The sequence below is a fragment of the Miniopterus schreibersii genome (genome assembly GCF_964146895.1).
Source record: "Miniopterus schreibersii genome assembly, chromosome: 16".
NCBI classification, from domain to species: Eukaryota; Metazoa; Chordata; class Mammalia; order Chiroptera; family Miniopteridae; genus Miniopterus; species Miniopterus schreibersii.
The window spans coordinates 23709996-23737950 of NC_138116.1; the positions used below are offsets into that span (position 1 = coordinate 23709996).

Below are 27955 nucleotides of genomic sequence, written 5' to 3' on the forward strand. Positions count from 1 at the left end.
CCGTCTGGGCCATCACATCACCAGCAGCACACTCAAGGACAGATTTGAGTGCTTTCCTCTGCCTGGGAGTTCAGCATTCACAGGGATATAAAAAAAGCAAGAGGGATTTGAAAATAAAGCCCATGCACGGCAGGCTGTCTGCCCTGAGCCAGGGCTGCAGCAAGGGTGATTACGGGGGAAGGAATGGTTTGTGTCACCGTCACACGGAAATGTCCGACGGCTTTTCTGCAGAGACAACACCTCTCAGTCTTCCAGAGACTCTGCGTGCAGACTTCCGGAGCTGTCGGGACCTCCAAGGCCATCCTGACTGCCCCATACCCCCTTGAGTCGTTTCTTGGCGAGATGGGCCAGCCAGCAGTCTAGACAGATAGGGACCTGTACAGTGGGCCAGCCAGCTTCCGCTGGCAGATCTGACCTGTTGAGAGGACATCAGGCCCTGGGCAGAAGGGTGGGAACCCAGTATTTGGCTGCTGTCTCTGGTCCAGCCCTCCCTCCTGTCCTCCTCCTGACCTCCCACAGATGGGAGCAGGTTATCTCCCCAGTCTCCAGTCTTTCCCTGGCCCCACCCAGGCCTCCCGGGAAGTGAACTGAGCACTGGGGGGACTCAGCTGTCTGTCATGAATGAATGCTTTGTATGGTCCTGAACTAGTCCCTTCTCTCTGGGCCTCAGTTTCTTCATGGGTCAATGGAGCTGGATGAGACGGTCTTGAAGATCCTGTCAACTCTGCCTATGGTGGTGTTTGTTCCTAGGATTCCCCCAGTGGGGAGGAAACACGCATTCTCTGCTTTTCCCAGTGACTCACTGCCTTGCATCAGGAGCCTTCTCCACCATCTTGACCAGACTTGTCTCACCAAAGCTTCAGTCCTTTGCTCCAATCCTCTCTCCTTAGTTCCAGAGCCAATGAGGTCTCCCCTGCCTCCTCCCCTGGACTCACTAGTCTTGTATCTCATATGCCACTTCTTCCCTGGGGAAAGAGCAAGGCAATGCACTCTCCCTGAGCACTGACTAAGCCCAAGCCTTGGGCTGGGCTCTTTCATACATGTTAGCTTATTTAATCTTTGTAGCAGCTCAGAATCATGGACAAGTCCCATTGCAGATGAGTAACTGAGGCTCAGAAACTATGGCTTGGCCAAGTTCCCACACTAAGAAGAGGTAGAGCCGAGCTTCAGACCAGGCCGGTTTGACTCTAAAGGCCAGACTCTTTCCACTGCATCTACTAACACCTTCCTGTGTCACTGGGCCACGTGGGTTCTTCCTGGGTGAGGCTCCAGGTTCCTTGAGGACAGGGGAGAGAGACTGGCAGGGCAGACAGTGCATGGATTCTTGCTCCAAAGACCTAACCCTTTGGCAGACAGAGGAAGAGGAAGGGAAGTGATCAAGGCTCAGAAACTGGTCAGGACGTGACAATAATTAACTTGAGCCCAAGGCTGTCTGCGTGTGACTTCACACTGATTTCATGCCCCATCTCAGGTCATGCCCAGCTTGGTTGACAGCCTGGCTTGTCAGACAGAGCCCTATAAGAAGTCTTACACAACAGCCCAAATGACACAATGCAAGGTGCCATGGTTTCCAACACAGAGTTAGATGTGTGACCTTGGGCAAGTTTCTTTTACTCTCAGAACTTCGGTTTCCTCATCTGCATAATGGGCATAAGATCCCCATCTAGCTCAACAGGCAGCCGCAGCGAAACACTTCACTGACTTTGATGTAAAAAATACATTTTTTCATACTCTGTCATCGAGCCCATCCCAGTGTCACCTGTAACACACACCTGACAGATATTCGTTGGATGTTTGCTAGTCACCAACCTTTGGGCAGCCCTTTAGCGTTCACCGAGTATTCCCACACTTTATATTATTCTTTAATTCTCCCAACAGACCTTTCAGAAGGCAGGACTGCCCTTGATCTTGGCTCCGGCTTACAGATGGGGAAACCAAGTCTCATCTTTTATGGCCCCCAGCTGGCTGAGGAGTTGGGGTGCTTTTTGCTGACAACTCTCTGTCTTCTTGTCATTTAGAGAGAACGGGCCTGTCAGGGCAGCTCTGCGGCCAGCTGTGGCCCAGATGTGCAGGCCTAGATGGCCACAAAGGAGGTGGGTGGGTGGGAACATTCTCCCATTTCCTCCCTGGAAGACAAATGGCTCCGGGGCCACTGGAGGCCCTGAGGCTGTGGCTGGATTAGGAACCTCCCCGGAGCCTCTGTGAGGCGGGAGCTGTGCTCATCTTGAAAACAGTTCCTCCATGTGAGGTGGCTTCTTGGAAGATGAAATCAGAGGGCAGGGGCTCAGTCAGCTGCCTCCCCTTCCTCTCACATCGCAACTCTAAATAAATTTGTTTAGGCCCTGGGGCCTTGGGCCCTCACCCTGGTCTGAGCCCAGGCAGGCACCAGCGCTGGAAGAGGGGGCGAGCATTTTGTTTTGTTTTTGGGAGGCAGCATTTTGAATGTTCTCCTCTAGCCATGGAGGGAATACACACGCACACACAGAATACACACAAAGCTCACACTCATGCAACCATACACATGTGGACACGCATGTACATGCATGCACATATGAGTACAAACATGCAGGTACATCCGCACCTCCCAGGAGCAACCGTGAGCTCCCTCAAGCCCTCAGAGCCCCCTTAAGCCCCTCGGGGAGGAAGGAAGGAAGCTGGGTGTCATATATCACTTCTCTCTAAACAGGCAGTGTCCTCTCTGCCCAAAGAGGGGGTGGGGGGTCGGCAGCCGTGAACTGGTCTCGGGAAGGAGCCCCTCCGGCCCATATTTCACAGACACCCCAGACAGAGCCTGCTGTCAGGAGCGCTGTCTAATTTCCTCCCCTGACTGCCGGCCCGGATCCCCCCACAAAGAGGGGCATTGTGTCCTCCCCACCCCGGCATCTGCTCCGCGGAGATCCGTCCAGACGCTCTGAGGGGATTTGGGGGCTGAAGGTGCATCCTGCACCACAACCCCCAGAAGGGCCACAAATTCTTGAGCTTAAAGAGCCTGGGCCTGGCTGAGGGGTCCCCCAGTGTCAAAGACCTCAGCTGCCCCAGCGACCCCCATGCTCCCAGTCCCCTCAGGCCCCCCAAAACTCTGGAATAGCTTCTCCTCAGGTCTTTTGGGGAAGAGGTGGGCGAGGAAGACACTTAAAGGGCAGTGGCTGAAGGTGCAGAGGCATTTTAAGGGGACTGGGCCTCCCCGCCCTCTCCCAGAAGAAACACAGCCTCGGCCCTTGGGCTTACCTTCTGGAGGCGGCCTTCAGGGCAGCTGCTGGGAAGAGGCAGTCGTGCCTGGTTTTCCCTGTTCTAAGTTTTTACAGGTTGGACATTCTGGGAAGGGAAAGTGGGGCCCTGGGGGTAGTGCGGAAGGAAGAGAGAATGGAGGGAGAGTGGGCTGGTCAGAGAGGACTATGGGCTGAGAACCACTGCAGGGCTTCCTGGGAGAATGCCGTCTAGCCGTGCCCTGGGCAGCCACTTTCTGACTATGTCCCAGGGACACCTCAGAAGAGGCTGCTCCTCCCCAGGTGCCAGGGCACTGGGTCAAGATCCCGTGGAGGGTGTGTGCGTGTTGGGGTGGGGGGAGGATACTTTTAACAGCTGAATTGCTATTATGGGCTGTGCTTAAGGCTGTTGTGTGTGGCCGCAGTGTGGGAGTAGACGGGGGTTCTGCTCTGGGCCTACACATTAGAAGAAAATCCGGATCTAGCATCCCCCAAGCCCTTGATCTTCATCAGGACCCCTACTACTTCTCAGCAGTGCTTTTTATCTGGGCAGTTTGGTGCTTTGAAAATATTATCCCATAGTGTCTTTTGTACTCAAGGTAGAGTAAGGTGTTAGAATGCTTTGTTTTGGCAAACCAGGAAACTGGCCCAGAGAGGGTAAGTGGCTTGTTTAAAGTCACACAGCAAAAGAGTAACAGAGCAGATACTGGAACCCAGGCTTCTCCTCCTCCTTGTTCTGTGCTTTTGTTGTCATTGAGTTGCAGCCTCCCTGTAGAAGGAGAAGAAAACTCTGCCTAGAACATGGTGTGTTTGTGTGTGTGTGTGTGTGTGTGTGTGTGTGTGTGTGTGTGTGTGTGTGAATCTCACTCTATTGAGGGCCCACTCTGAACTAGGTGCTGTGCTAGGCACTCTGCACACCTGACCTCATTGTCCTGGGGACAGGCTGGCTCTGTCTCCACTCATCATGCCCAGAACTTAACACATAGTTGGCACTCAAGAAATATTTCTGTGAAATGAATGAATGACTAAATCTAATCCCCCCATCAGCCTATGAATAAAATACAATCTCTACTTTTAGAAGCATTTTTCAACAAATGTTTTCGAGCACCACAACTTCTGCAGGACACTGGGATGAGGTAACTAGGCTCACAGAAGTTAATTGACTTGACAAAAGCCACACAGCCAGTTTGTGGCAGAGCCTGTGTTGGAACCTCAGTCTGTCAGCCTCTGAAGTCTGTGTGTGTGTGTGTGTGTGTGTGTGTGTGTGTGTGTGTGTGTGTGTGTGTTGGGAGCTGGGGGAGGGAAGGTGATAAGAAATAAGGGATTTATCCTCCTGCAATGAAGAGTATATTAAAAGAAAACAACCTGGGGAGCTCACGGTCCCACCAGCCAGGCGTTCAGCTCAGATACAGGCCTGGAGCTCTCTAGCCAGGTGTGCTGGGTGCTTTAGACAGGATTTATCTTCCTGGAAAACTGGTTTTAAATCATTTTTAAAAACACAAATAAAACCATTCTTTGCAGGCACTGGGGAAGCCTGCTGGCTGATGAAAGGCTGCAGCAAGTTTCCTTCTGTACCATGAGGAATTCTTTAGGCTTTGAATTTACCCTACTGGATTTTCTCAAAGCACGGTGAATCAGCTGGGTGGTAGAGAAAGCCTACCAATGGGCTCTGGTCAGAATGAGCACAGTTTCGATGGTAGCCGCCCTTCATGGGGGCTCTCAGACCCAGCTGAGCCTGCTCCCTTCCCAAAAACGCTGGAGTGAAGCCCAGCCGTGGGCCCCAGCCCTGGGGACAGGCTGGAGTCCTGAGCCAGCAGCCCCGGTTAGAAAATTAATAAGGAATGAGAAGCCCTCGCAGCCAGGCCCATGGTGAGAGACGAGTTAGGTCATGTCTCTTTCTGTTCAATCGGATATTAGTCCCGACCCTGATGTCACCTTCAAGCTATTAAGCATCACCCTTAGAGACGTGCGTAAGCTGTTCACAAGCCTCTTATCAGGTCAGGCAGGTCCTGCACACTGTTTTTTTTGCAACTGTAGGTCAAAGGGAAGAGGCTCATTCAGACTTCAGATAGAGCTCAGGGCTCAGCGTGGAGAAGTGAATGGAAGAAAATCTTATTCCTGTGGCCAGAATTAGAGACAGTTCCCTTGGGTTATAGAATTGGGTTAAGTGTCTATTGGGCAAGAGCATGGCCTGCCAGACCTGATGGGCTCTAAAGCTTGCTTCAAGCCAGCCAATCTAAGCAGCTTCTGGGCCAGAGCTTCCCCTGTGTGGTCCATGTGGCCAGCAGTGAGCACTTGTGATCTGAGAAGACAGGCAATAGAATTAACTTAACAAGTCCCCTATCCATCCATCCATCCATCCATCCATCCATCCATCCACCCATCCACCCATCCACCCACCCATCCCTCCACGCACCCCTGCACCCTGTCATCCATCCATCCATCCATCCATCCATCCATCCATCCATCCATCCATCCATGCCATAACTACCTATTGAGCATTTACTATGTATGTGCCAGGCATCATGCTAGTAGCTGGGAATAAAATAGTTAGAGAAACACATCTCCTTTTCTTCCCTCCAGCTTGCAAAGCAGACTACAGATGAATAAATATGCAACAAACAGAAGAATTAGGAACTGTGGGAAGGGCCATAAAGGAACATGCCCAAGGTGGGAAGGCAGAAATAAAAGGATAGTAGTGGCCAAGGATGACCTTGCATTTGAGAAGGGCATGGATTTGAGATATTTCTGAAGGTGTCTATTCATGGTTTGCAGCAGATGGGACCGAGAAAGTAACCAGTGAGAGAAGGGACATGGTGAGTGCCCAGTGCTGTGGCCAAGAGAGGAGGCGAATGACAATTGCTGCATTGGTAGTTGTAAGGGATTAGTTGGCACAGGCCCCTCTGCCTAGCTGGAGATTATATAACTTTTTTTTTTTTTTTAAACTGTCTTATATTGATTTCAGAGAGAGGAAGGGAGAGGGAAGGAGAGAAGAAGATAGAAACATCAATGATGAGAGAATCATTGATCGGCTGCCTCCTGCAGGGCCCCTACTGGGGATTGAGCCTGCAACCTGGTCATGTGCCCTGACTGGGAATCAAATCGTAATCTCCTGGATCATAGGTTGATGCTCAACCGCTGAGCTATGCCGGCCAGGGTGGATTATATAACCCTTAATGTAAAACATTTCCACTCAGTGGAAGAAAGAAAGCCACCCACCATGGGCTCTCCTGGTTACTGAAACTGTGGCACTTTGGGGGTCCAGACAGGGATGAGTGGATCTCTCCCTGACACTGGTTCTCTTCTTTGAATACAAGAACTGTAGAAAAATACGCTACCATTGCAGGGCCTGGCCCAGGCAGGTGGGTAGATTTCTGAAGCCCGCCCCAGGCCCCTGCCAGGGCCTTTCACTTAGAAATGGATTCTCACCGGGCCGGGCGTGGCTCAGCGGTTGAGCGTCGACCTAGGATCCAGGAGATCGGGGTTCAATTCCCGGTCAGGGCACATGCCCGGGTTGTGGGCTGCAGCCGATCAATGACTCTCTCATCATTGGTGTTTCTATCTCTGTCTCTTCCTCTCACTCTCTCTCTCTGAAAATCAATAAAGATATATTTAAAAAAAGAAAAAAAAGAAATGGATTCTTTGTTTGCTTGTCTCTTTCTTTTTTCCACCTCCCTCCAAAGGGCAGCTGCACACTTGCTCGTCCCTGATGCTCTCTCAAGGATGGAGAAACCCATTACTGACAAATTACTGCCTGGGAATTCTTGGTTGTTTGGATTCCTGCCACTCCACCATCTCTGATCACAGTCACTGGTTCACGTCAGGGAGTCACCAGTGGGGCGGCCTTACTTCCCTGGTACAGATTTGCACCCCAGGAAAAGCAGAGGATTTTTACTGACTTGAGGAGCAGCTGGTCCCAGCTGCTCCAGTTCACCCGGTGCTGGTCTATCAGATGGCAACACGGATAAGTGGGAGGAGCGCAGGGAGTGTTCGAAAGAAACCGGAAAACACTTGAGTGATGTGCGCGGGCACCTTTAATTTCACGATCAGACTTCCCTCAATGGACTTATTAAATCTGTTTACTGGGGAAATCAAAATTCTCACATCAAGAGAGATTTTTTTCTATTGATTTTAGAAATTGGCTAATGTTGCTGCCTGATGTCAGGCATTGGCCTATTATTAAAAATTAGTTGGGCCTTATTGACACATTAAAACTTCCTCTGTGTTCCTTTTGAATTGTCCCTTTAAGTGCTCCTAAAATGCATAAGTCCTTGGTCTGGGAGAGCATTCCAAACAGAAGACAATGAGCACAATGCAGGAGAGAAATCACTTGCTGTGTGGATATGGAAAGGCAGGTGACTTGGTATCGCTGGAGCCTGGAGTTTGTGGTAGGGGTGGGGGGTCAAGGTTAGGTAGTGGGCAGAGCATGGGGACCCCAGAGGCCTGTGCAGGGTTTTGAACTTTATTTCGTCGGTGATGGGAAGACATTGATAGATTTTAATTTTATGTAATTTTTTAAAAAAACATTAAAAAAAAATTGGTTTAGAGAGAGAGGAAGGGAGAGGGAGAAAGAACTAGAAACGGTAATGAGATCAAGCCTGCATCCGGGGCATTTGCCCTGACTGGGAATTGAACCTATAACCTCTTGGTGCATGGGCTGATGCTCAACCACTGAACCACATCGGGTGGGCTGATAGGTTTTAAATCAGGGGTGACATGGATTTGTATGTGTGTATGTGTGTGTGTGTGTGTGTGTGATTGCTCTAGGGGATGGACTTTGAGCAGCCACAGATCAGAAGGAGGAAGAGCTACTGGAGGCTCTAATTCAAGTGAAAGATGTTAGTCTGAACAAAGGCTATGGTGGTGCAAAGACCGAGAATGCAGTGGGTATGAGAAATATCTGCACAGAAAGTGAAGCAAGCAGGACCAGGTGATCGACTGATTCTGCAACCAGAGGTGAGCATCCAGGATGCGCCCCAGGTTTCCAGGCCGAGGGAACGGGGAGGTTGTTGTGTTGCCGAGTTCAATACAGGATTCAGAACGCGGGCCAAGGAGCCAGGCGCATCGGGGGAATGGAGACTTCCCCTTCAGATATTTTAAGTTTGCGGTGCCTGTAGTCATCCAGCTAGCGAAGGGAAGCAGGCAGAAGAATCTGAAACCTTAAGCTCCCAGATCAGGCAGAGGGAAGTGCTGGCCAGATGCCAGAGCGCCGGGAATCAAATCCCAGTGTCATCACTGGAGCGGTTAGTTTTCATGAGGTGGTGCAGCAGTGACGAATGACCCCCAAATCCCAGTGGTTTACAACAGCAGACTTTTATATCTTCACCCACATATATGAAGGTTGTGGGTCCTGGAACCCAGGCTATCGGTGGAACCCGTCTCAGCCACGTTCAGAGGGCAAAGAGCAATGGCAGAGACACGGGATGAGTCTAAAACTTCTGCCCTGACCAGCACCGGGCACTTCTGCTCACATTCTGTTGGCCAAAGCCGGTCACACGGACAAGCCTGGAATCAGTGGGGGGGAAGTATCCCTCTCCTGGGGGGGGGGGGAGGTACAGCATATGGCAGCTGCATTCCCCTAGTGGAGAGGGAGGAAAATAATTGGGCCCCATCATGCGCTTTACCACCACCACTAACCAGCTCTAAAACCTTGGGGGTTCAGTCACCTTTGCTCTGCCTTAGTTATCTCATCTGAAGACAGGAATACTGCTATTACCTCTTAGAACAGTATCCACACAGAGTAAACACCATATAAGTGTAGGTGGATGGAACGGAGGAGGGAAGGGGAGTTGTTTTTTTAATGGGTACAGAGTTTCAGTTTGGGAAGATGAAAAAGTTCTAGAGAGGAGAGTGTCAATGTCTGCACAACAGTGCGGAAGGACTTAATGGCACAATGTACACGCACAATGGTTATTTTATGTGTGTATATTTTACCACAATAGAAAAATGTAGTTAGATGGAGTCATGTGGGGAGAGCTTGAAGGGGGGAAAGGCAGTGGCCAGAAGGAGAAGACCTTGGGAACCAGCAGTGGGGGCAACAGCATTGAGAAAGGGGTCTGCATGGGAGACAGAGAAGGAACATTCTGGACAGACAAGGAAAACCAAGAGAGGTCAATGTCCTCTGAAGCCACTGGATTCAAGTCAAGAGGGAGTGTTAGAGTCCCCAAAGGGATCTGTTTTGCTTAGCTTTGAATCTGAACCTTCCCTCTGGCACCTTGATTTCGGTGGGCCTGCTTTCCTCTGCCAGCCCCTGATGATGTCATTTCTGGTCACTGCCCACACCAGGCCCAGAGGGCCGCCTCAAAGCCAAATCCTGGCCAGGTCTCCTCTCCTGGGTTTCTTCCTCCCTCCCCTCTCTAACCAGTCCTACTATGTCTGCTGTTGACATCTCAGTGAGACAAATCTTTTTAAATTAAAAAGACATAGAATTGGGGACATTTTTTTCTTGTGTCATTTTTATTACTATTGATGTATATTGTTTTACCCCGAAAAACAAAACCTCCAAATTTTGATTTTAAAAATTAGGGATGGTTAGTTTATGGTCAAGATTCCTTTATTAACAAAAGAGTCCATCTTTTGTATACAGAACTTTGACTATTTGATAAGCCATAGGATAGGGAAGCCGAAAGCTACAATTTTATAATGGGAAATAAAGACAATGCAGTTGCATGGGAGAAAAGGATTTTTGTTTTGTTGTTTTGTTTTGGCAATAATTACATTTGCACCCCCACGTTCAGAAGAACCTAAAGGGGCTACCTTGCTCTAGATGACTTCTTCCCCTTTCTGTTGCTTCTACACATTGGCCCATCATCACCCAAGCATGGGAAGATTGCACACAGAGCTGTGATTCTTAGCTCTGCAAGGAAAAAGGCTTGGGAGCTTTGCTTTTTTATTGATTTTATTTTTCCAAGAGTTTTCTTACAAAGTGAATTGAACTTGCACAGTTAACTTGATGTAATCTTAAGAAAATATATGAAGTATGACTTAGAAAAAAAGTACGCATGCTCTAACCAGCCATCTCATTGGCAATCATTTTCCACAACAGTCGTCCTTTTGGGATAGGGAGGTGGGGTTCTTTTTACACGTGAATGATTAAGTATACATACAAGAGGTCCAAACTCTTGCTGACCTCCCTCTGCGACAGCAGCTGATATGGGAGACGGAGCACTGGGGCAGGCAGGGGTCTCTCTCCAAGGCTTGTTGCCCCAGGCTGTTTGACCAGCAGTCATGGAGTGTCACCCCAGAGGACGTGGGCAGTCCACACACATAAACTTAGCAGCTCCTCCCGTAATAACAGCATTTATGGAACACATCAGAGGGGCTTAAATGCATCCCGTGGAGAAAGAGGGACTATTTTTTTGGCCCCATTTGCAGTTGGAGTCTTTTGAAAGCACAGGACACTGCAGCTGGAGAACCTTGCTCTCCAGGGCTCAACATTTCTAGGCCCTCACCCAGCAGCCCTAGAACATAGGGGACACTTTCTAGCCCTCAACTCACTAATGTGAGCATCTGGACAGTTTTTCAATCCAGAAATTGTGGATTTAAAAGGAATACCTGCTCCATTGTTCTGGACGCTGCTCAACAGTCCCAGCTGTATTTCTGAATTAATTTTGAAAAAGCAAGTGGTGTCCTGGGTCCATTCTCATCCCACCCCTCCCCCTCAAGTTAAGACAGTGTGAGTGGGCCTGTGCAGGACCGCAGAGACCTATGCCAGGCTGATTTTCTGACTGTCTTCTTCCAGCCAGTGCTAATACACTTGCCCACCTAACAGCCAACAAATTGGGAGACAGGGATGGTTTCTGATTTGCAGCAGCTGCGTTTCTGTCCTCAACCCTCTTCACACTGATTTTCCCTGGGGTTTTGGGACAACTCAGAACCCCCAAAGCCTCAGATATAGAGCCCAGAAAGGAATGGTGGTCTGGGGGGAGGGGGGTGGGTGTCTCAGTCATTTCCTTTCCTGTGCAGCATTAGCTTCCATGAGTCACCAGCTGTTCCCAAGGCTCCTCTCCCAGCTGGCCCCCTGGTGTTCAGACCTGGAGGAGGCCCGGCCTATGCAGGAGGAGGGTGGTAGGGGAAAGTGTAGGCAGCAGCCAAGAGACCCTGAGAAGCAGTGTCCCTGGAGCTGTTCCCCGGATTCACTTGGGTCCCACCCGGCCGCTGTGTGATTCCACAAGAAATGCGGGAAGCAAAGGCCCTGGGGAAGGAGCTGCTAAGACAGAGCAATGCTGGAGGGAACTTCCTGGAAAACGTCAAGGTTCCCAGGAACATTGGGCAGCTTCATATCCAAGAGTCACTGCCAGATGTGTAGAGGCTGCCCTGGGGTGGGTGGGAGAGCTGAAAGTGGGACTAGGGCGGGGTAGCTGGGTCGGGGCTCAGTCATCAGTCTTTCGGATTCTCCAGTCCATGGAGAATCTCACTCTGAACTTGGAGAGGCTGCAGAGTCCCCATCCTCGGGGTCCTGCCCATGAGGTGAGATGGGCTGACCCCCCTTCACGCGCTTCCACTTCATCCTTCGGTTCTGGAACCACACTTTGACCTGACAAAGGAAGCAAAGGAGCCGGATCACTACAACCACCTCCCTAACTAATGCTCAAGCTTGCCAGGGTGAAGCTCCAGGGACCCCGGCTCTGAACACTGCCTGTCCCTCCTCACCCCTCCAGAGGTTCCAGGAACCAGACCGAAGGGAGGACCCACCAATCTGCCCAGAGGCCTGTCTTGTGTCTCCAGATTAAAAAACAACAACACCCTAGCCAGACATGGAACAGGTTCTACAGGTCACTCTTCACTGGCCCCACCCCCTTTCACATGCGCCCCCCCCCAAGCTTCTGTTACCCAAGGGTCAGGGAACAAAGGATTACCAGCCTCATCTTTAGGCACATTTATAAGGCACTGTCCAGCTTAGATAGCTCTGGTCTGCACATTTTCTCATCTGAGCTTCGGCATTATCTGAAGAGTGGGGTTATGACCTGTTTTACAGATGGAGGCCCAGAAAGGGTGGGAGACATGTCCCAAGGGTCACAGGGCTAGGACGTGGTAGAGGCAGGATTTGAATCTAAGTCTTCTGATTCTAAATCCAGTACTCTGGCAGAGTGCTATCAAATACTATTGTTATTATCATTATTAGTATTATTATATTTTACTCTACGTCAGAGCATGGATGTGGGTGGAATGCTCTAAGGGAAAGCCCAAAACAAAGGGCTAGGAAGTTCTCAGTGTGTGCCTAGGAACCAGCTGCATACCGGAATCACCTGGAGAACTTATTAGAAATGCAGATCCCAGCCCCACTCATTACTGCGAAGTAGCTCTCTGGAGCTCCAAAATCTACATTTTAAACACCTAGGTGATTCCAATCACACTCAAGTTTGAGGATAACCAGATCAGAGGTTCCAGTGCTGGCTGCATGTGAGAATCAGCTGGGGAACCTTTAAAAAACTCTGGTGCCTGAACTCCATCCCAGTCTCATAAACCCAGTCCCATCAGTGTTATTAAAATCCCCCCAGGGGATTCTCAGGTACAGCCATTGAGATCCATTGGACTGGGCAGAGGGAGAAGAAAAAGGAGAAGATTCAGGGAGGGCTGGTGGGAATGGAAAGAGGGGTGACCAGAAGAGGAGAGAAGCCGCGGGGCTCCTACCTGCCTCTCGGAGAGATCCAGGTTTACAGCGATCTCGTATCTCCGGAGCCGGGTCAGGTAGTTATGGTGAGCAAACTCTGCCTCGAGCTCCCGCAGCTGCTCCTTGGTGAATGCTGTCCTCTCCTTTCGGGCCTTGCTGCCACCTTCCAGTTTTCCTCGGTTCTCCTGGTTGTCTGGGGAGAGAGGGCCCCAAATAGGAAGACATGAGCCTCAGTGGCCCCTGTTCCCTTTCTTTTGACCTCCAGCAGTCAGGCAGCCTTTCCCTGTCTCTCTTTTTAAAGGATGCTGAGAAAGAACCCACACTGTCCCTTTTCTTTCCTTCTAGAGCCTTAACCCCCTGAGAACTGGGACATTTTTTGGCTCCAGACCTCAGGTGCCAGCCTCCCCACCCCCACCATTTTATGCCCACAGCACAAGAAGCTGCCTTTGGCTGGTTAATGATCTCTACCACCCCGCTCACCCCCCAGCTTGACATTAGTAGTGGGCAAGATGCTCTAAAACAGAGGTTCTCTGTCCTCAGTGACATCACCTATTAGAAATGCAAGTCCTGGGACCTCACTCACCCCAGATCTACTGAATGAGAGGCTCTGGGAGTGGAGCCCAGAGATCTGTTTTAACAAGCCCTCCAGGTGATTCTGACTCATGGGCAAGTTTACAAACCACTGCTCTAAGACCTCGCTCAAAGAGTGTTCTGGTGGCACCATCAGGAGGGAGCTGGTCAGACTTGCAGGATCTCAGACCCTGCCTCCCTCACCTGCTGAATTCGAATCTGCATTTTATCAAGATCTCTAGGGGGGTTGTGTGCACCTGTAAGTCAAGAGGTGCTGCTTTAAGCTTCTTTTCCCCTTTGACACCAGGAGGGGTCTGGAAAGTTCATCTGTGAAGGAGGGTGCCAGTTAGCCACAGCAGGGCCTCACTCGTAACAGCTAACAGGGTGCAGGGGCCAAGCACAGTACATGCATCAGTCACTTAATCCTCACAATAACCCAACTAGATGAGTTAGTATTAGCCCTATTTTATAGACCAGAAAACTAAGCAGAGAAGGTAAACCAGTCGTCCAAAGCTCATCAACGCGCAATGAACCGGTGAATGGCTGGGGTTAGGAATGAGACCTGGGCAGCTTGCCTGGCGCACTGCTCAGCGCTATAGGAACGCACGGGGCTGTGCGTTGTCTCCGGGCAGGTAAGAGGGGCCCCACCGGCATGTTCAGCGGCGGTGGTGGGTGCAGAGGCGCAGGGAGGCCCGCACGCGTGCACAGTGAACGAGCAGCGGGGGCCGCGTGTCTGGTGCGGGCTGCAGGAACTTTCCCGCAGGCTCTAAAACTTAGGAAGTCTTTCACTTCCATGACCTGGTTTTACAGACATGTAAAACCCAGCTGCGCCCGGCCCCCTGCCCGTCCAGGGCCCCATCCCCACCTGTGTCGTGGGGGAGACTGTCTGTTCCTGGAGGCCGAGTCTAAACTGACCAGCGGTGGCGGGTTAGCCCGGGGCCGCCCCCACTCCCGGCCAAGCAGCCACACTGCGGGCAGGGGTGGGGGCGTGCAGACCCCCCTTCGACCCCGCGCGCCGGTTCCCTCCTAGGTCCTTCCTTCTGCTTTCCATGCAGTCCCTTGTGTTCCAGGTCCCTTGTCCTGCGCCCCCGCGTCACTGGGCCGGGAGCCCGGGAGAAGGGCCGGCGCAGCGGCTCGGGGCGCGGGGAGGCGCCGGGTAAAGCGATTAGGGCGCCGCCGCCCCTCACCCGGCGCCCCGGGGCGGGAAGACGAGTGGGCGCTGCGGGCGTCCCGGGAACCCCGGAAGGCGGAGGAGGGGCCGCCCCGGGAGCCCCGGGATATCCCGCTGCCCAGGCGCTGCGGGGAGGGGGGGGGGGGTCCGCGTGGCCCCCTGCGGGGCGCGCGGGGAGCAGGCAGGGGCGCGCCCTCCGCCCGCGCGGGGCCCCTGGCTCCGGCCGGGAAGGCGGCCCAGGCCCCTCCGGAAGCGCGAGCGGCGGCCGGAGGGAAGGACCGGCCCCGCCGGGTCCCCCAGGAGGCCTCGGCCTTGGCCGCGGCAGGCCGGTCACCCGCCAAGGGACGGCCTCGGAGCGCATCCCGGCCCCTCCTGTCGCAGGGCTCAGAGCTTCCCAGCCCTCCCCTTTCACAACCCAGGGGCTGTGACACCCCGGACCTCCTCGCTGGAGCCTCTGCGGAAGTCACTTAACCTCTCTGGGCTTCAGTCACCTCACCAAGAAATTGGGGAAAATAAAGCACCTACCTGCCAGAGTTATTGGGAAGACTGGACGAGCTGATGTGTGGGAAATACTTTTAAAACTTTAAAGTACTGGAAAAATATAAAATTTCCTCCAATTTTTCAACTCCACGAGATGCCATCTGAGGGGCTGGGCTAGCAACAGCTGGCGTTTCCGAGGCCTGGCTGTGCCTAGATGCAGCTGCTGCTTTAATCCTACCCACGCGTCACCCTTAGGAGCAGGTCCTGTTATTACCCCCTGTAGCGCTGTCACATGGATGTGTGATAATTTGATTAATAGCTCTCTCTCGCTCCCCACAGATGTACTGTTGTTTCTCACTTGCTGCTGAACCTGGCACATAGGAGATACTTGCTAAATATTTGCTGAATCCTTCTCAGCACACAGGAGGAAGCAGCCTCAGAGAGGCCCAGGACCTTGCCCAGTGTGCTGGGCAGCTTTTAGGTGGCGGAACTGAGATTTGAACCCAGGCCCACCCGACTAGAACTGAGGCCATCAATCCTGGGGTCAGGTTCCCCTTTCCTCTCCCTGGCTGGGCTGGAGCTGTGCCGTGACAACTCTGCTTGTCTCCATCTCCAGGGCTCCCAGGGTCTCATCCTGGGTTGATGCCCATGCCCACTTACCCTTTCTCCCAGGAGTGCTTATGTGTACACAGGTGCCCTATGGGATCCCAGGAAACAAGCCCCTAACCTACCCACACAGTCCTATCCACAATCCTCCTGAGAGAGACAAGGGGAGGTAAGAAGAGGGTCCCTTGAGTTGGTCTTAGACTGGTAACGTGGGCCGCTGATCACTTCGGATCAAGCCAAGCCACTCCCTGTTCACTCTCCTCTGCCGTCTCTGCTGTCCAGAGGTTTAGGTGCTGGGGCCTCAGGATAGGAAAGAAGAGAAAATAGGAAAAAGAAGCCGGAGCTGGGAACCGAGTGAGCCCCTGTTAGAGGGGGTGGGATACTGGCACTGGGAGGACACTTGTCCCTCATCAGCTTCCCAGAGGGGGAAGAACTTTCATCACTGGTAGAAATGACAGAAGGGCCAGAAGTATGGGAAGCTAGCTAAGAAAACTGAGGTGGAAGTTAGGCTTCTTTTTGTTCCCCAACATTTTCAACAAGGTACGAAAAAAGACAAAGACAAACTATGAGCACTTTCATGCCATTTCCGCCAGGAGGTGTTCGGTCTGCCAGCTCACATGCACAGTTTGTGTGCACGCTAACCTCAGGATGGCTTGATCGCAAGAGTACACTGTTGTTGGGGAGCCTCCCTACGTCTCTGGGCCTCAGTTTCCCCATGTGTAGAAGTATGGAATTGGAGAGCTGGTGTCAGTGTCCTTTCCCAATATGTAGCCCAGACATCCACTTCTCCTCTCCCTAACTCTCTCTTCTGTTGAGAACCCCTGGCCTTGAACCTGAGGCCCCTTCCAGTTTCAAATATTCTTTTCTTGGCCCGTAGTACCTCCCTTTAGTCAGATCTGGGTCCTTGCCGTGTGCTCTGTCCCAGGTCCACCCCCACCCCCACTCGAGACTTCCTAAATTCTTCAGCCCAAAGATCAGAGCTACTTCTCTCTCCCTCTGACACGCAAAGCTCATCACCCCAAGCTGAGTGCAGGGGAGTTGTGTTTGCAGAGGTGCCTGAGGACCCCTTGGAGAGCCCGGGCCTTCTCTGACTCCAAGAAGAAGCTCTCTGACCTTGGGCAAGTTTCTTAAGTTCTCTGAGCTTCAGTTTCCTCATTTGCAAAATGAGAATAGCTACATGCACTGTGATCAGAAGGCTGCTGAGAAGGTCAAGATGGGCAAGGCATGTCTAATGCCTGGCACAGTGCCTAGCACATTGCTGAGACTCTGAAAGAACCATCAGCAGAGGTTCTTCTGGAGATGATGCTGGAGAGATGATTCACGGTGGAGGTTAGAGATGAAGCTCCTCAAGGTACCACACCTCCAGAGATGTGTGAAAGAGATGCCCTTTCAATGTCTGGCCTTTTAACTATTTTCCCTTCCCTACTACTTTTCTATGTCTCAGCCTTCCAGGGGGCCATGAGTGCAGGCAGTAACTAGCATTGATCAGAGTCACACATCGGTCCTCTTGGCCCTGCTTCTCCCTTGGGGACAGCAGGACCTCTTCCAGGAATGCAGAGGGAGGAGGCTGCCGCTCAGCTGGCTGCCCCACCGCCTGCACAGCCCTCTGAGCCAGCAGGGCCATGATGGAACAGTTGGCAGTGCCCAGAGAAATACAAACAGGATGTGTGTGTGACTGTGGTTTCCACCATGAGCTTTAACACTACCCAAACTAAGTTATTTCATAAATAGCTGTCACTTTTGGCAGACCTTCCTAAGGACAGCAGACAGCTTTATCGGAGCTACAAGGAAATTCAGACAGACTCCGGGGAAAATGCCTTTTTGGAGTTCTGTATCTCTACTCCCCAATTCTTGCAGCCATTTTACATAAATTTCTATCCAAGACCAGATAGAAAACCATGTGCCATGTATTCAAATAACACTTGCGATCAACAAGGTATTTCTTTCCCCCAGAGATAAACTTCTTTTGGGCTTTCATATATACTATGGAATCATAGAATAGTAGAGCTGGAAGGGGATTTAGTGATGGCCTAATGTTGCTTTTTCATTTTACAGGTAAGCCCAGAGTAGGTAAGAGGTTTGCCTAAAGACACACAGCAAGTTAGTGCCAGAATTGGACCTAGAACCCAGATTTTCTTGATAGGAAGCTATTTCCACATATTAGGCTGCTTCCAGTTGTATCCTCTTAATTATTCTGTGAGGTAGGCAAGGTACACATTATCCACTGAAGAGATGCCAAAATTAAGACCCAGAGCCTAAATGGCTTGTCAAAAGTCGCCTGGGATCAGTCCAGGGCTATAGCCACTGTGTCACACTGCCCTGGGGTGGACATGAGAATGGAGGCTGTACTCACTCCAGGGACAGAGTCTGGGTTTGGGTCCAGGTCTGTCTCCCCGGGGCTCCTCAGGGAGGGGATATTTGGGGCATGATGTCAGCAGGTGAGGCCTTGGCAAACCCTCTGAAAATGGTGTCTGGCTTCCTTCACAGAGCATGCCTTTGACATCTTGTTAGTGCTGAAATGTTCAGCTTCAGAAGGAGTCAAAGCCCATCAATATAGACAAGACCTGGATGGAGTCACCCCAAGGCCAGGAGAGCGGTGGCTTCTAGGACCTCTCTGGCTTCCTGGGCCTGGCCTGCCTTTCCTACTAGGCCCCCCCAAGCTTACTGTTGGGGCTCTTTCCCTCTCCCATAGGTGCCTGAAGGGACTGAGTAGTGCTCCCAGCCTCTTCGAGGAGCCCATCAGTGGGGCTGGGGAATTCAGGGTACATTTTCTAGGAGAAAAGCAGATTCTTCTGGAATGAAAATGCCTGGAGCTACAGTAGTCTTTGCTGAGAGTCCCAGGTGGGGTGGGCGGTGAGGGTGGACGGTGGTGAGGGAGAGTGAAGTGGGAGGGGTGATGATGGGGTGTGGGGAAGAGGGCAGCGGAGAAGGGAGGAGGAAGGGAGGCAGTGGGAATGAGAGGTGGGGGCAGCAGCAAGCCTCCAAGGTGGGTTGGGGGAGGCATGGGCAGCACTGGGCTTTGTTGGTGTTTATAAGTTCCAGATGTCGTCCTTAGCTGTCACCAAAGGAAGTGTGGGCTTCAGGACCCAGGCCCCACTGCTCACACTATTCTTCCACCGCTGTGTTTAAGGAAAACAGGGAAAAACATGAAATATAAAAGGCTAAGGTGGGGGCGGGGGGAGGAATGCTGGCCAGAGGCCAGGGAAGCCTGATTCAGTGAGTAGACAGGGCCTGGGGAAAGGGGCTGGCTCTGGGGGTCTGTGGGAGTCCTGCCCCCAGAAAGAAAGGGCTGTTCTGCCTCTGGGATTATCCCCACCTCCCTGGGTTCAGGTGCCCTGAATTATTCAAACCACAGAAATAGGTGAGTGGGTTGGGACTCCTGAGCCCCCAGCCTGGCAGGGTGGTAGGTAGGGCTGAGGTGGCCCCTCCACTGACCTTCTCATGGCCCATGGGCTCTTTGGACCCTTACATCTTAGAAGCTGGTCAGAATCCTGCTGCCTTGGTGGAAACTGACTTTCTCCAGAGCTTCCCGAAAGTATCTGGGTGGGGCACAGGCCAGGGGTTTGTGCTGATGCTTTTGAGTTCATACAGTGGCCAAGGCCTGGGGTCCTGCTTTGAGCCTGTCAGAGGAGAAGCCAGGGCTCTAACCAGGAGTCGGGGGACGCCCAGAAGGATGGAGTGTGGGGTTCCTGTCTCTCCTCCAAGCTGGCTACTCTGGAGCCTAAGACTCCTTCCTCGCTGGGGGTTCTAGGGTTGGCGTTGTGATGAGAGGGGCTGTAGCCGCTGTGCACCCCTGAAACCACACCCTGCCCAGCATGCAGTGACTCTGGACCAGTGAGCCCACAGAGGCAGGTAGGCCGGCTGGTGGCTGGCTGCGAAGGCTCCATCTGAGCCTGGGTCACTGCCTAGCCGGATTTTGAACATGGGCAACCTGGGATGCAGCCAGGATCAGGGATGACTTTGAAAAGAGAAGGGTGCTCACTTGTAGGTTTGAGAAAAATGGGTTGAGGGGTTACAAAGTGCTGCTGTGGTCTTGACATCTCTAACCTCACCTAGTCCCACAGCAACGCTGTGAGATGCCGTTATACTCATTTGTCAGAGAAGGAGACTGGGGCTCAGTGAAGGTCAGGACTTGCCTGAGTTCACACAGCCAGGTCACTGTGGGTCCTGGGCTTGAACCAGATCTGCCCCGTTAGCGCTGCGGTCAGTGTCGTGCTCAGCATCACTCTAGTGACCCAGGTGACACTCACTGAAGTCCATTTCTTTGTTGTCCCCTCCTTTCCTTCTTCCCAGACTGGGGCTGGGAACCCAGGTACCTGCAACCCAGGTACGTGCCCTTGCTTGGGAATTGAACTGGGTTCGGTCCATGGGCTGACACTCTAACCACTGAGCCAAACCAATTCATATTTTGAAGTCCTAACCCCCAGTACCTCAGAATGTGACTGTATATAGAGATACTGCCTTTAAAGAGGTGATTAAGTCACAATGAGGCCGTTAGGGTAGGCCCTAATCCAATCTGACCAGTGTCTTTTTAGAAGAATCGTTGATTAGAAAACATAGACAGACACCCGGGATGTCCACGGACAGAAGAAAGACCATGTGAGGATATGGCAAGAAGATGGCCATTTGCAAGCCAAGGTTGGAAGCTTCAGGAGAAATCAAAACTGCTGACATCTTGATCTTTAACTTCTAGCTTTCAGAACTGTGAGAAAATGTTTGTCGTTTAAGCCACCCAGTCTATGGTATTTTGTTATGACAGCCTGAGCAGACTAAGACACCCTTTAATTCCCCATAGCCAGTGCTTACCACTGAGGAGAGGGAGCAAAGCCTTGAGGGGTGCTTGGTAAGGCTGATGTTAGCCCATAGGGGACCTCTCTGTAAATTAGAAAAAGGTGCCCTTTCCTCTAGACTATCTGGGCCCTCTAACAGCCTGGCTGTGGCAGCCCCCCAACTGCTCTGCCATGGGGGGTTCACTTTATTGCTCAGCCACCGCAGCCCCACTTGTTTCCCATGGTGGCCCTGGTACTTGAGAGCTGACCCCAGTACCCTGTGGGGAATTCCTGCAGAGTCAGCCCAGCCTGCATGTGGTTGCTTATGTGTCTTTCTGACCCCAGCACTCGCCCTGACCCTGGGCTAGTTTTATGATTGAAATCTGGCTCTCTGCATACTTTTTCATGAGTGAAACTAAAATTTCTGAAGCATTTTATAGAAGTATATCACACGTGGTGGAAACCCTCAGGCCAGGTGGTGGAACCAAGCTCAGCGAGGTGAGAAAATGAATGAATGAATGCCAGGCTGCAGTAGAGACTATTGACCAGACGTTGAATGAGCTACTCCTGTGTGCAAATGTTTCAATAGATTCTAGGGAGATTGCACAGCTGAATCAGATATCATTCTGGCCCTCAGACACTTCAATTTTAGGGAGAAAGTTGCCCAAAGCATCTATAACTCTAGATGAGGCCAATTGTGGTTTGATGCTAAAATGGAGGTATAAACAAAGCTTGCTCTGTGTATGTGGGGAGGGAGGTCAAGAAAGAATTCTTGGACACTCAGCAAACTAGAAATAGAGGAAATCATCTCAGCATAATAAAGGCCTTATATGAAAACCCTATAGCTAACATGCTCAATGGTGAAAAACTGAAAGCTTTTCCTCTAAGATCAGGAACAAGACAAGTATGCCCAAGGTTACCATGTCTGTACAACATAATATTGGAAGTCCTAGCCAGAGCAATCAGACAAGAAAAAGAAATAAAAGGCATCCAAATAGGAAAGGAAGAAGTAAACTAATCCCTATTTGCAGACGACACAATCTTGTATGTAAAAAACCCTAAAGATTCTACAAAAAAATCTTAAAACTAATAAATCAATTCAACAAAGTTGCAGGATACCAAATCAGCACACAAAAATCAGTTGAATTTCTATACACTAGTAAAGAACAATCTGAAAAGAAAATTAAGAAAACAATTTACATTTACAATAGCATCAAATGCAATAAAATACTTAGTAGTATACTTAACTGAGGAGGCGAAAAACGTGTACACTTAAAACTATAAATCATTGCTGAAAGAAATTAAAGAAGACAAATAAATGGAAATGGTACAGTGGCTATGGAAAAGAGTATGGAGGTTCCTCAAAAAATTAAAAATAAAACCATATGATCCAGCAATCCCACTTCTGGGTAAATATCCAAAATATATCCTAAAGGTAGGATCTTAAAGAAATATCTGTACACCATGTTCATTGCAGAATTATTCATAATCCCCAAGAGGTGGAAGTGACTCAAGTGTCTGCCCATCAACAGGTAAATAGACGGGTAAAAAAAGGGTGGCACATACATACACTGAAGTATTACTGAGCCTTAAAGAATAAAGATATTCTGTTATAATGCTACAACATGAATGAACCTCAAGGACGGTGTGCTAAATAAAATAAGCCAGTCACCAAAGACAAATACTCCACTTAGATGAGGTATCTAAAGTAGTCAAACTATTAGAAAGTAGAATGCTGATCGCCAGGCCTGGGGCAAGGGAAAAGGAAGTTGTCATTCAATGGATTTAGAGTTTCAATTTTTTAAGATGAAAAAGTTCTAGACATTTGTTGCACAACACTGTGCATATAGTTAAAATGTGCATACACTTCAAAATGGTTATGATGGTAAGTTTTGTGTTATGTGTTTTTGACCATAAGAAAAAAGGAAAGGAGATTTCAAATACAAGTTATCTCATGATAATCTCAGGAGAGCTCCTCCGTGGTCAAAATTGTAGTGGATACTACAGTCTGAAACTTCTTAGCTATAGCTTTCACTGAAATGATGCTATGCACAAGTGGGGTCATCAATTTAAAAAAGGAAAGAATTCTTGAAGGGGATGGCTTTCAGGCTGGATGTTAAAATAAGCAGAGCAGCAATTGGTGACGGGCAGGAGAGTGGGGGAAGGGAAAGGTGTTCAGCAAACTGGGTGGGAGGAGAAAAAGCAGAATGTTTGCAAGGCAAGCAAACTGGTGCGGTTTGTGGCAAGGCGAGTGGAGGCGGAGGTGACCTGGGGAGGGCGAGCAGATGGGAGAAAGGGCAAAGGGGGCCAATTTGCGGAGGGCTTTAAACCTCAGGCGAAGTGAGAGTTCATGCGGTTGGGTAGGGTTGGGTAGGGGCAGGCAGCCATCGGGTCTTGCAGGGGAGAAATGGGGAAGGTCGAGCCCCGGGGAGGCGCACGTGTTGGGGCAGAGGGAGGATGGGACAAAGCGAGTCTGATGAGGCCGAGTGCGTACGTGAGAGCCCGGCCAGCAGAGCTGAGCCCAGGCACAGGGCTCTCCCCGGTGGCCCATCAGATTCACCTGCAGCCAGGCCCATCACGCGCGACCTTCCCTTGAACCCCGTCAGGAAATCACCGAGAAATCCCTCATCCCCATAAATTAAAGACAACCACGGTAGCAATGACAGATTGGGGGCAAACAACAGTGCCCTCACAGCTGTCCCTGCTAGCAGGGGTCTTTAACACCCACTGGCCCAGGGCTGGGAGTAGTTGGGGTGAGATAACATCACACTGGTCTCTTAAATCAGTTTTGTGCTGTGAACCAACTGAGGGTCTCAGGGTGGGGTCCAGGGACCCCCACTTTTGTGATCATTTACTTGAGTAAATCAGCCCCACTTCCAGTGGGAGTAGTTGCAGCTGGCAGAGGGAGGAGGGGGAGAGCAGAGAACGTTCCTTTTGAAACAGAATTTCGGTAACTTTCTGTTATGGGAGGTTTTTCAACAAGTGCGGGATGCATTCACCAGGCACAGCCCACTCACCCCCCACCCTGTTCAGTCCCTCAACTCCCTTGCACATCTCTGAGCTCCAAGCTCCTAATTGATGACAACTGGATTCTTAGGACCAACAATGATTATAAGAGGTTTCCACATCTCATACCTCAGACTCAGGAATTTCTGAGACAGTACATTTAAAATATTCATATTCCATTGGCCCCATGAGTAATAGAGAGATTTGACAGAAAGCTGATTCTGGAAATATGGGCCTAATACCATTCATAGCTGCTATGTATTGAACTCATGGACCAGGCACAATGTTAATCTAATGGATCATTTTATTTAATCTTCACAACCACTCTATGTGGCAGGTGCTATTGTTATAGTTTCATTTTACAGCTGGGGAAACTGAGGCTCCAAGAAGTTAAGAATTTCCCCTAAGTCATGCAGTCAAAAGTTCCGGTGCTGATGCTGCAGACAGGACTGTGAAGCGCTACTGAAAACACATTTATGATCAAGGGTGGTTAACCTTCCACAGATGGCTTAGCAGGGGCCAGGGTGAGGTGTGAAAAGCACTCACATTGAGCGCAAAATGCAAGGGGCGCCTAAAACCTCAGTAAATCAGGAGAAATAATATTTCAATGCAATGTTTTTTAAAATAAAAATTAGTGCAAAAAAAAAAAATCCATGCCGAATAAAATATCAAACTTTTAAATAAGAAAGAACCCAACCAGTGATTCAGGATTAGTGGGGTGGAGGGGGTCCTTTGTGGGTTTGCCTCTTGTGAGCAGATTCCTGGAGTGGGTTGTGGGCCTTGCCCACCGCTTTGCCCTTTCTTTAGGCTCTTACAAAGCTGATCTTTCTTGCCTCCTTTCCTTCCAGTTAAATTCCAAAGGAAAACTCAAAGCAACTAACTGGGTGATAAAGATTTCCATGCTGAATAGAGAGAGAGTGGGTCTGGAACCCCAGAGAATGAATGAAAGGCAGCTTGCTGTGCTCTGTAGATCTCATGTGACTGCTGCCATTGCTGCTGCCCCTAAGGGGACCTCGAGGGAGAGCCCAGGGCCCCTCCTGGATGGGAACCTCCCCTGACCCAGGGCTGACCCTATGAAGAGTGCAGGAAATTCAGTAGAGGGTGTCCATGTCCTCTTGGGGCGGTCAGCTGCTTGGCACTCGAGCTTACTCCCTAATGCAGTGCCATGGGCCCCTGGCCAAAAGGAAAGACACGCATTTGGGTCCTGCTGAAACACGGAATGATTTTTCCTAAGCCCAGCCCATGGCTCTGCCCATGCCTCCCCAATGTCTTGGCTCCCAGTTCCCTGGAAAGTGGCTGGATGCAGCCGAGGGAGGTGTGGGCAGAGATGGTGGCCGGCGCCGTGGAGGGGAGAGCTCCTCAACCAGGCTCAGAGCCAAGTCGTTGAGAGCTCCTTGGAGAGGAGAAGCACAAAGTGCCCCGTTCTCGGCAAATCTCCAACCAGGGCTAGGAATAGTTCAGGATTTAACTGGTTGGAAGTTTAAACGGTCCTTCTGTTGAGCAGCCAAGAAGGTCATTATCCATCGTGAGCACGTTGAGGGGCTTCTTCAAGCATGTTTCAAAATCCTCAGATTTCACAATGAGGATTATGCTTGAAACCCACTGAAGGGTGTGGGATCTGGGGTCTGAAATTCAGTTTAAGCTTACTTCTAGGGTGACCACCTGTCCCAGTTTGCCCAGGGCTGAGGGGTTTCTTGAACACTGGACTTTCAATGCTAAAATCAGAAAAGTCCTGGGCAAATTGAGATGAGTGGATCATTCTGTTTAGACTCCATTCTAGCAGTGATCCCCTTAAACTTTACATCTCTCCTTTTCCACACATATAAGACTGTTGGACTTACCTCTTAAACAGGTGGGACTCAAAAGAGCTAATGTGTGTCATCCGCTGCACCTTGAACCCCCCTGATCTCAGCACATTGCTGCCAGATCTGCATCTATAGGCCTCTCCTCCCTCTCAGTTTGAGCTTTTTGTGTATGGGGGGGACGGAGGGGTGAGACCACTTCACTCATCTCTGCATCCCCAGGGCCTTGGCCAGGGCTTGGCAGAAAGAAGATGCTCAGGAAACCTGTGCTATATTGAAAACGCTTTGTAGAGCAAAGGACAGAATGTTGTCGTTGGTTGGTTGGCACTCTCATTTTCTACCTGTCCCTGGTTAGCCCATGAGAAGGTCCTCTAGAGGTTCAGATAGACAGACATTGCCCCAAGGGTGGCTGTCAGAAGGACAGAGTGGGAAGTGGGGGCAGGAGACATGGGCTCTGCCTTGTCCTGGGCAAGGTGGGGCCAGGGAACCAGACAAAAGGTGAACAGGAAGTGAGAGAAGCCGAGGAGGGCCCCATGGGGAGCTGAGGGGAAAAAATGGGTCCCTACCCCAGGGAGGAGATGGAACTGAGCTGGGATCTTAATAAGAGGGCCAGTTCCATCCTCTGGCCTCTGGGACTTCAGCACAGAGCTGGGCTTTACCTGCATTCTGAGGTCCAGTGCTTGCCCTTGGCTGCCTGCCTCCCTGATTCTCCCCAAGGCCGGAGATCCTTCAGGAGGGCCTTCCCTGGGGGTCACCCAGACCTTAGCATGCTGAGCTGCCCCTGGGCCAGGGCATGGCCCGGCAAGGCAGGGTGATCCTCTGTGGGCTGTCTGCTCCTCAGCACTCCATCTCCCCCTCATTCCTTGCCTCTCCTATCCCAGCCCCTAGTCCTGCTTCTCTGCCTCCAGGCTCATGGAGACATAGGGTCCTGGCTCTGCTTGACCACCCAGGGTTCCAGCCTTGGTTCCTCCAACTTCCATCTCAGCTGATTCCCATGGTGAGCAAACCCTGTGGCTCTGGGACCATCTGGAGCCAGCAGGGGCATGGCAGGGAGAACCATGACCCAGAGAGGCCGCCGGGTTCAGGAAAACCCCTCTCTAGCCCTTGCCAGCCTACACCAAGGCTCCATCCCAAATGTCCTCCAAATCTTGTGGCTCCACTTTCATTCTATTGATGGCATATCCTTCTTGGGGCCCAGGAGTGCTAGGGACAGAGACAGTTCCCATCACCAAAGAATCCTACAAGTCTGAGCAGAAGAAACCCCAAAGGGAACTCCTGCCTTTGACTAGGTTAGATAGTATTGTTTGCAATTCACAATCAGGGCAGTTAGGCTCAGAAAAGGCAAGAAACCTCCCAAGGTCACACAGTAAAAGAATGGTCAGCTGCTGTTCAGCCACCTACCTGAACTCTCCTTTTTCCGCCTGGTCGACTTCTTGTCCGTCTCATTGGTAGTGCTCCCAAGGACCTCATAGTCCTCTCCTGGGCCTCCCGTGGCATCCACCAGGCCTGGGCTGCTGGCCCCCATCTCCCTGGAGCCCCCAGTTGGGCCAGGGTTAAGCCTGCGCCGGGCCTCCGAGACAGGGAAGTGCCAGTCGGGGGGCTGTGGGAAGGCGGGGTGCTGCTCAGTGAAGACCCGCTCCTCCTGGGGCAGGCTGTGCGGGGTGGCGGCCAGGCAGGAGGCCGAGAAGTCAGGGTACGCTGCTGTCGCTGTCGCCGGGAAGTCTGGTTTCTGGTGGAAGGAGAAGGGGGTTGGCGGGTAGTGGGGTAGCCCTGAGGCCCCACTGCCTTCCGAGTGGGGATTTCGAAGGCAGCCCCAGACAGGGGCCGGGGGGTGGGGGCTCCTCATGCAGCTGCTGGCCACGGGATCCATCTGCTGTCCGCAGCAAGCCTCAGTCTTTCAAAGGTTTGATTCTTACACTTTTTATATTCAAATTTTTTAAAATGCAAAAAAAAAAAAAAAAGAAGAAAATTAAATAGAAGGAAAAAATGTTCAACAGAAAGTTCACCGTAAGAACCAAAACAAAAACCAAAACTAAAGTCTCTTTTTAAAGTCCACACATGTGCTTGTGTGTGCGCACACACTTATATCCGACTTCACTCCTGGCTTCCTGCCCCCGGACACACCAGCCTGCCTATTGGGGTCCCCTGTGAGTGTATTTGTTGCCGATGACACTAAACATTTTCACTGTCCCAGCCCAGACGCACCAGCTGATGGAGTGCTCGCCCTGGAGCCCTCAGCAAATGCCTGCAGAGGGCTGGACCAGGGCGGCTGAGACAACTTTTAAATGCTGCGGTGGGGAGAGAGTGACAAATTTCTGAAGTGAAATGTGAGAGAGGAGAGGGAGGGGTTAACCCGCACCCACACGATCCCCTCCAACCAAAACCGGAGCAGGCAACTATTAATCATCAGAAACCTTATATGCACATCTAATGGGATTTGCAGATGGAGACTTTTAAAGAAACATTGTCTGTATTTTTTTTTTCAAGGAGAGAGAGCAGCTCACACACACAACTTCTTTAATGTGCCTCCTGTAACACTATGAAGTTATTTTATTACACTGTTAACAAAATTCCCCAAGTCTTGGATTTGGAAAAAGCCTTAGGTCAGATCCAGAATCCATCAAGTGCCGAATCCCAGGGAGCGAAGCCGGGAGTAAGTGCAGGAGACAAGTTTGCTGATTGCACTTGATTTAAAGGCCCTTCTACCGCCGCTCGCAAAGAGGAGGGTGGGT

General features: G+C 51.0%; 1 protein-coding gene across 2 annotated transcripts; it reads right to left on the reverse strand.

The window, feature by feature from the left end:
- Window positions 1-9653: 9653 nt before the first annotated feature.
- On the reverse strand, window positions 9654-27522 carry MEOX1 (mesenchyme homeobox 1). 2 transcript variants are annotated; one of them, XM_081161473.1, is made up of 3 exons: window positions 26625-27522; window positions 12840-13012; window positions 9654-11742 (listed from the first exon to the last, which is right to left on the reverse strand). In XM_081161473.1, exons 1-3 carry the CDS (start codon window positions 27091-27093, stop codon window positions 11620-11622), a joined length of 765 nt encoding a protein of 254 aa, XP_081017599.1. In that variant the 5' UTR covers window positions 27094-27522; the 3' UTR covers window positions 9654-11619. The 2 variants fall into 2 exon arrangements, with proteins under 2 accessions (XP_081017599.1, XP_081017600.1); XM_081161474.1 differs by lacking the exon at window positions 12840-13012 and having other exon boundaries at window positions 10119-11742; window positions 26625-27140.
- Between the last annotated feature and the right edge of the window lie 433 nt (window positions 27523-27955).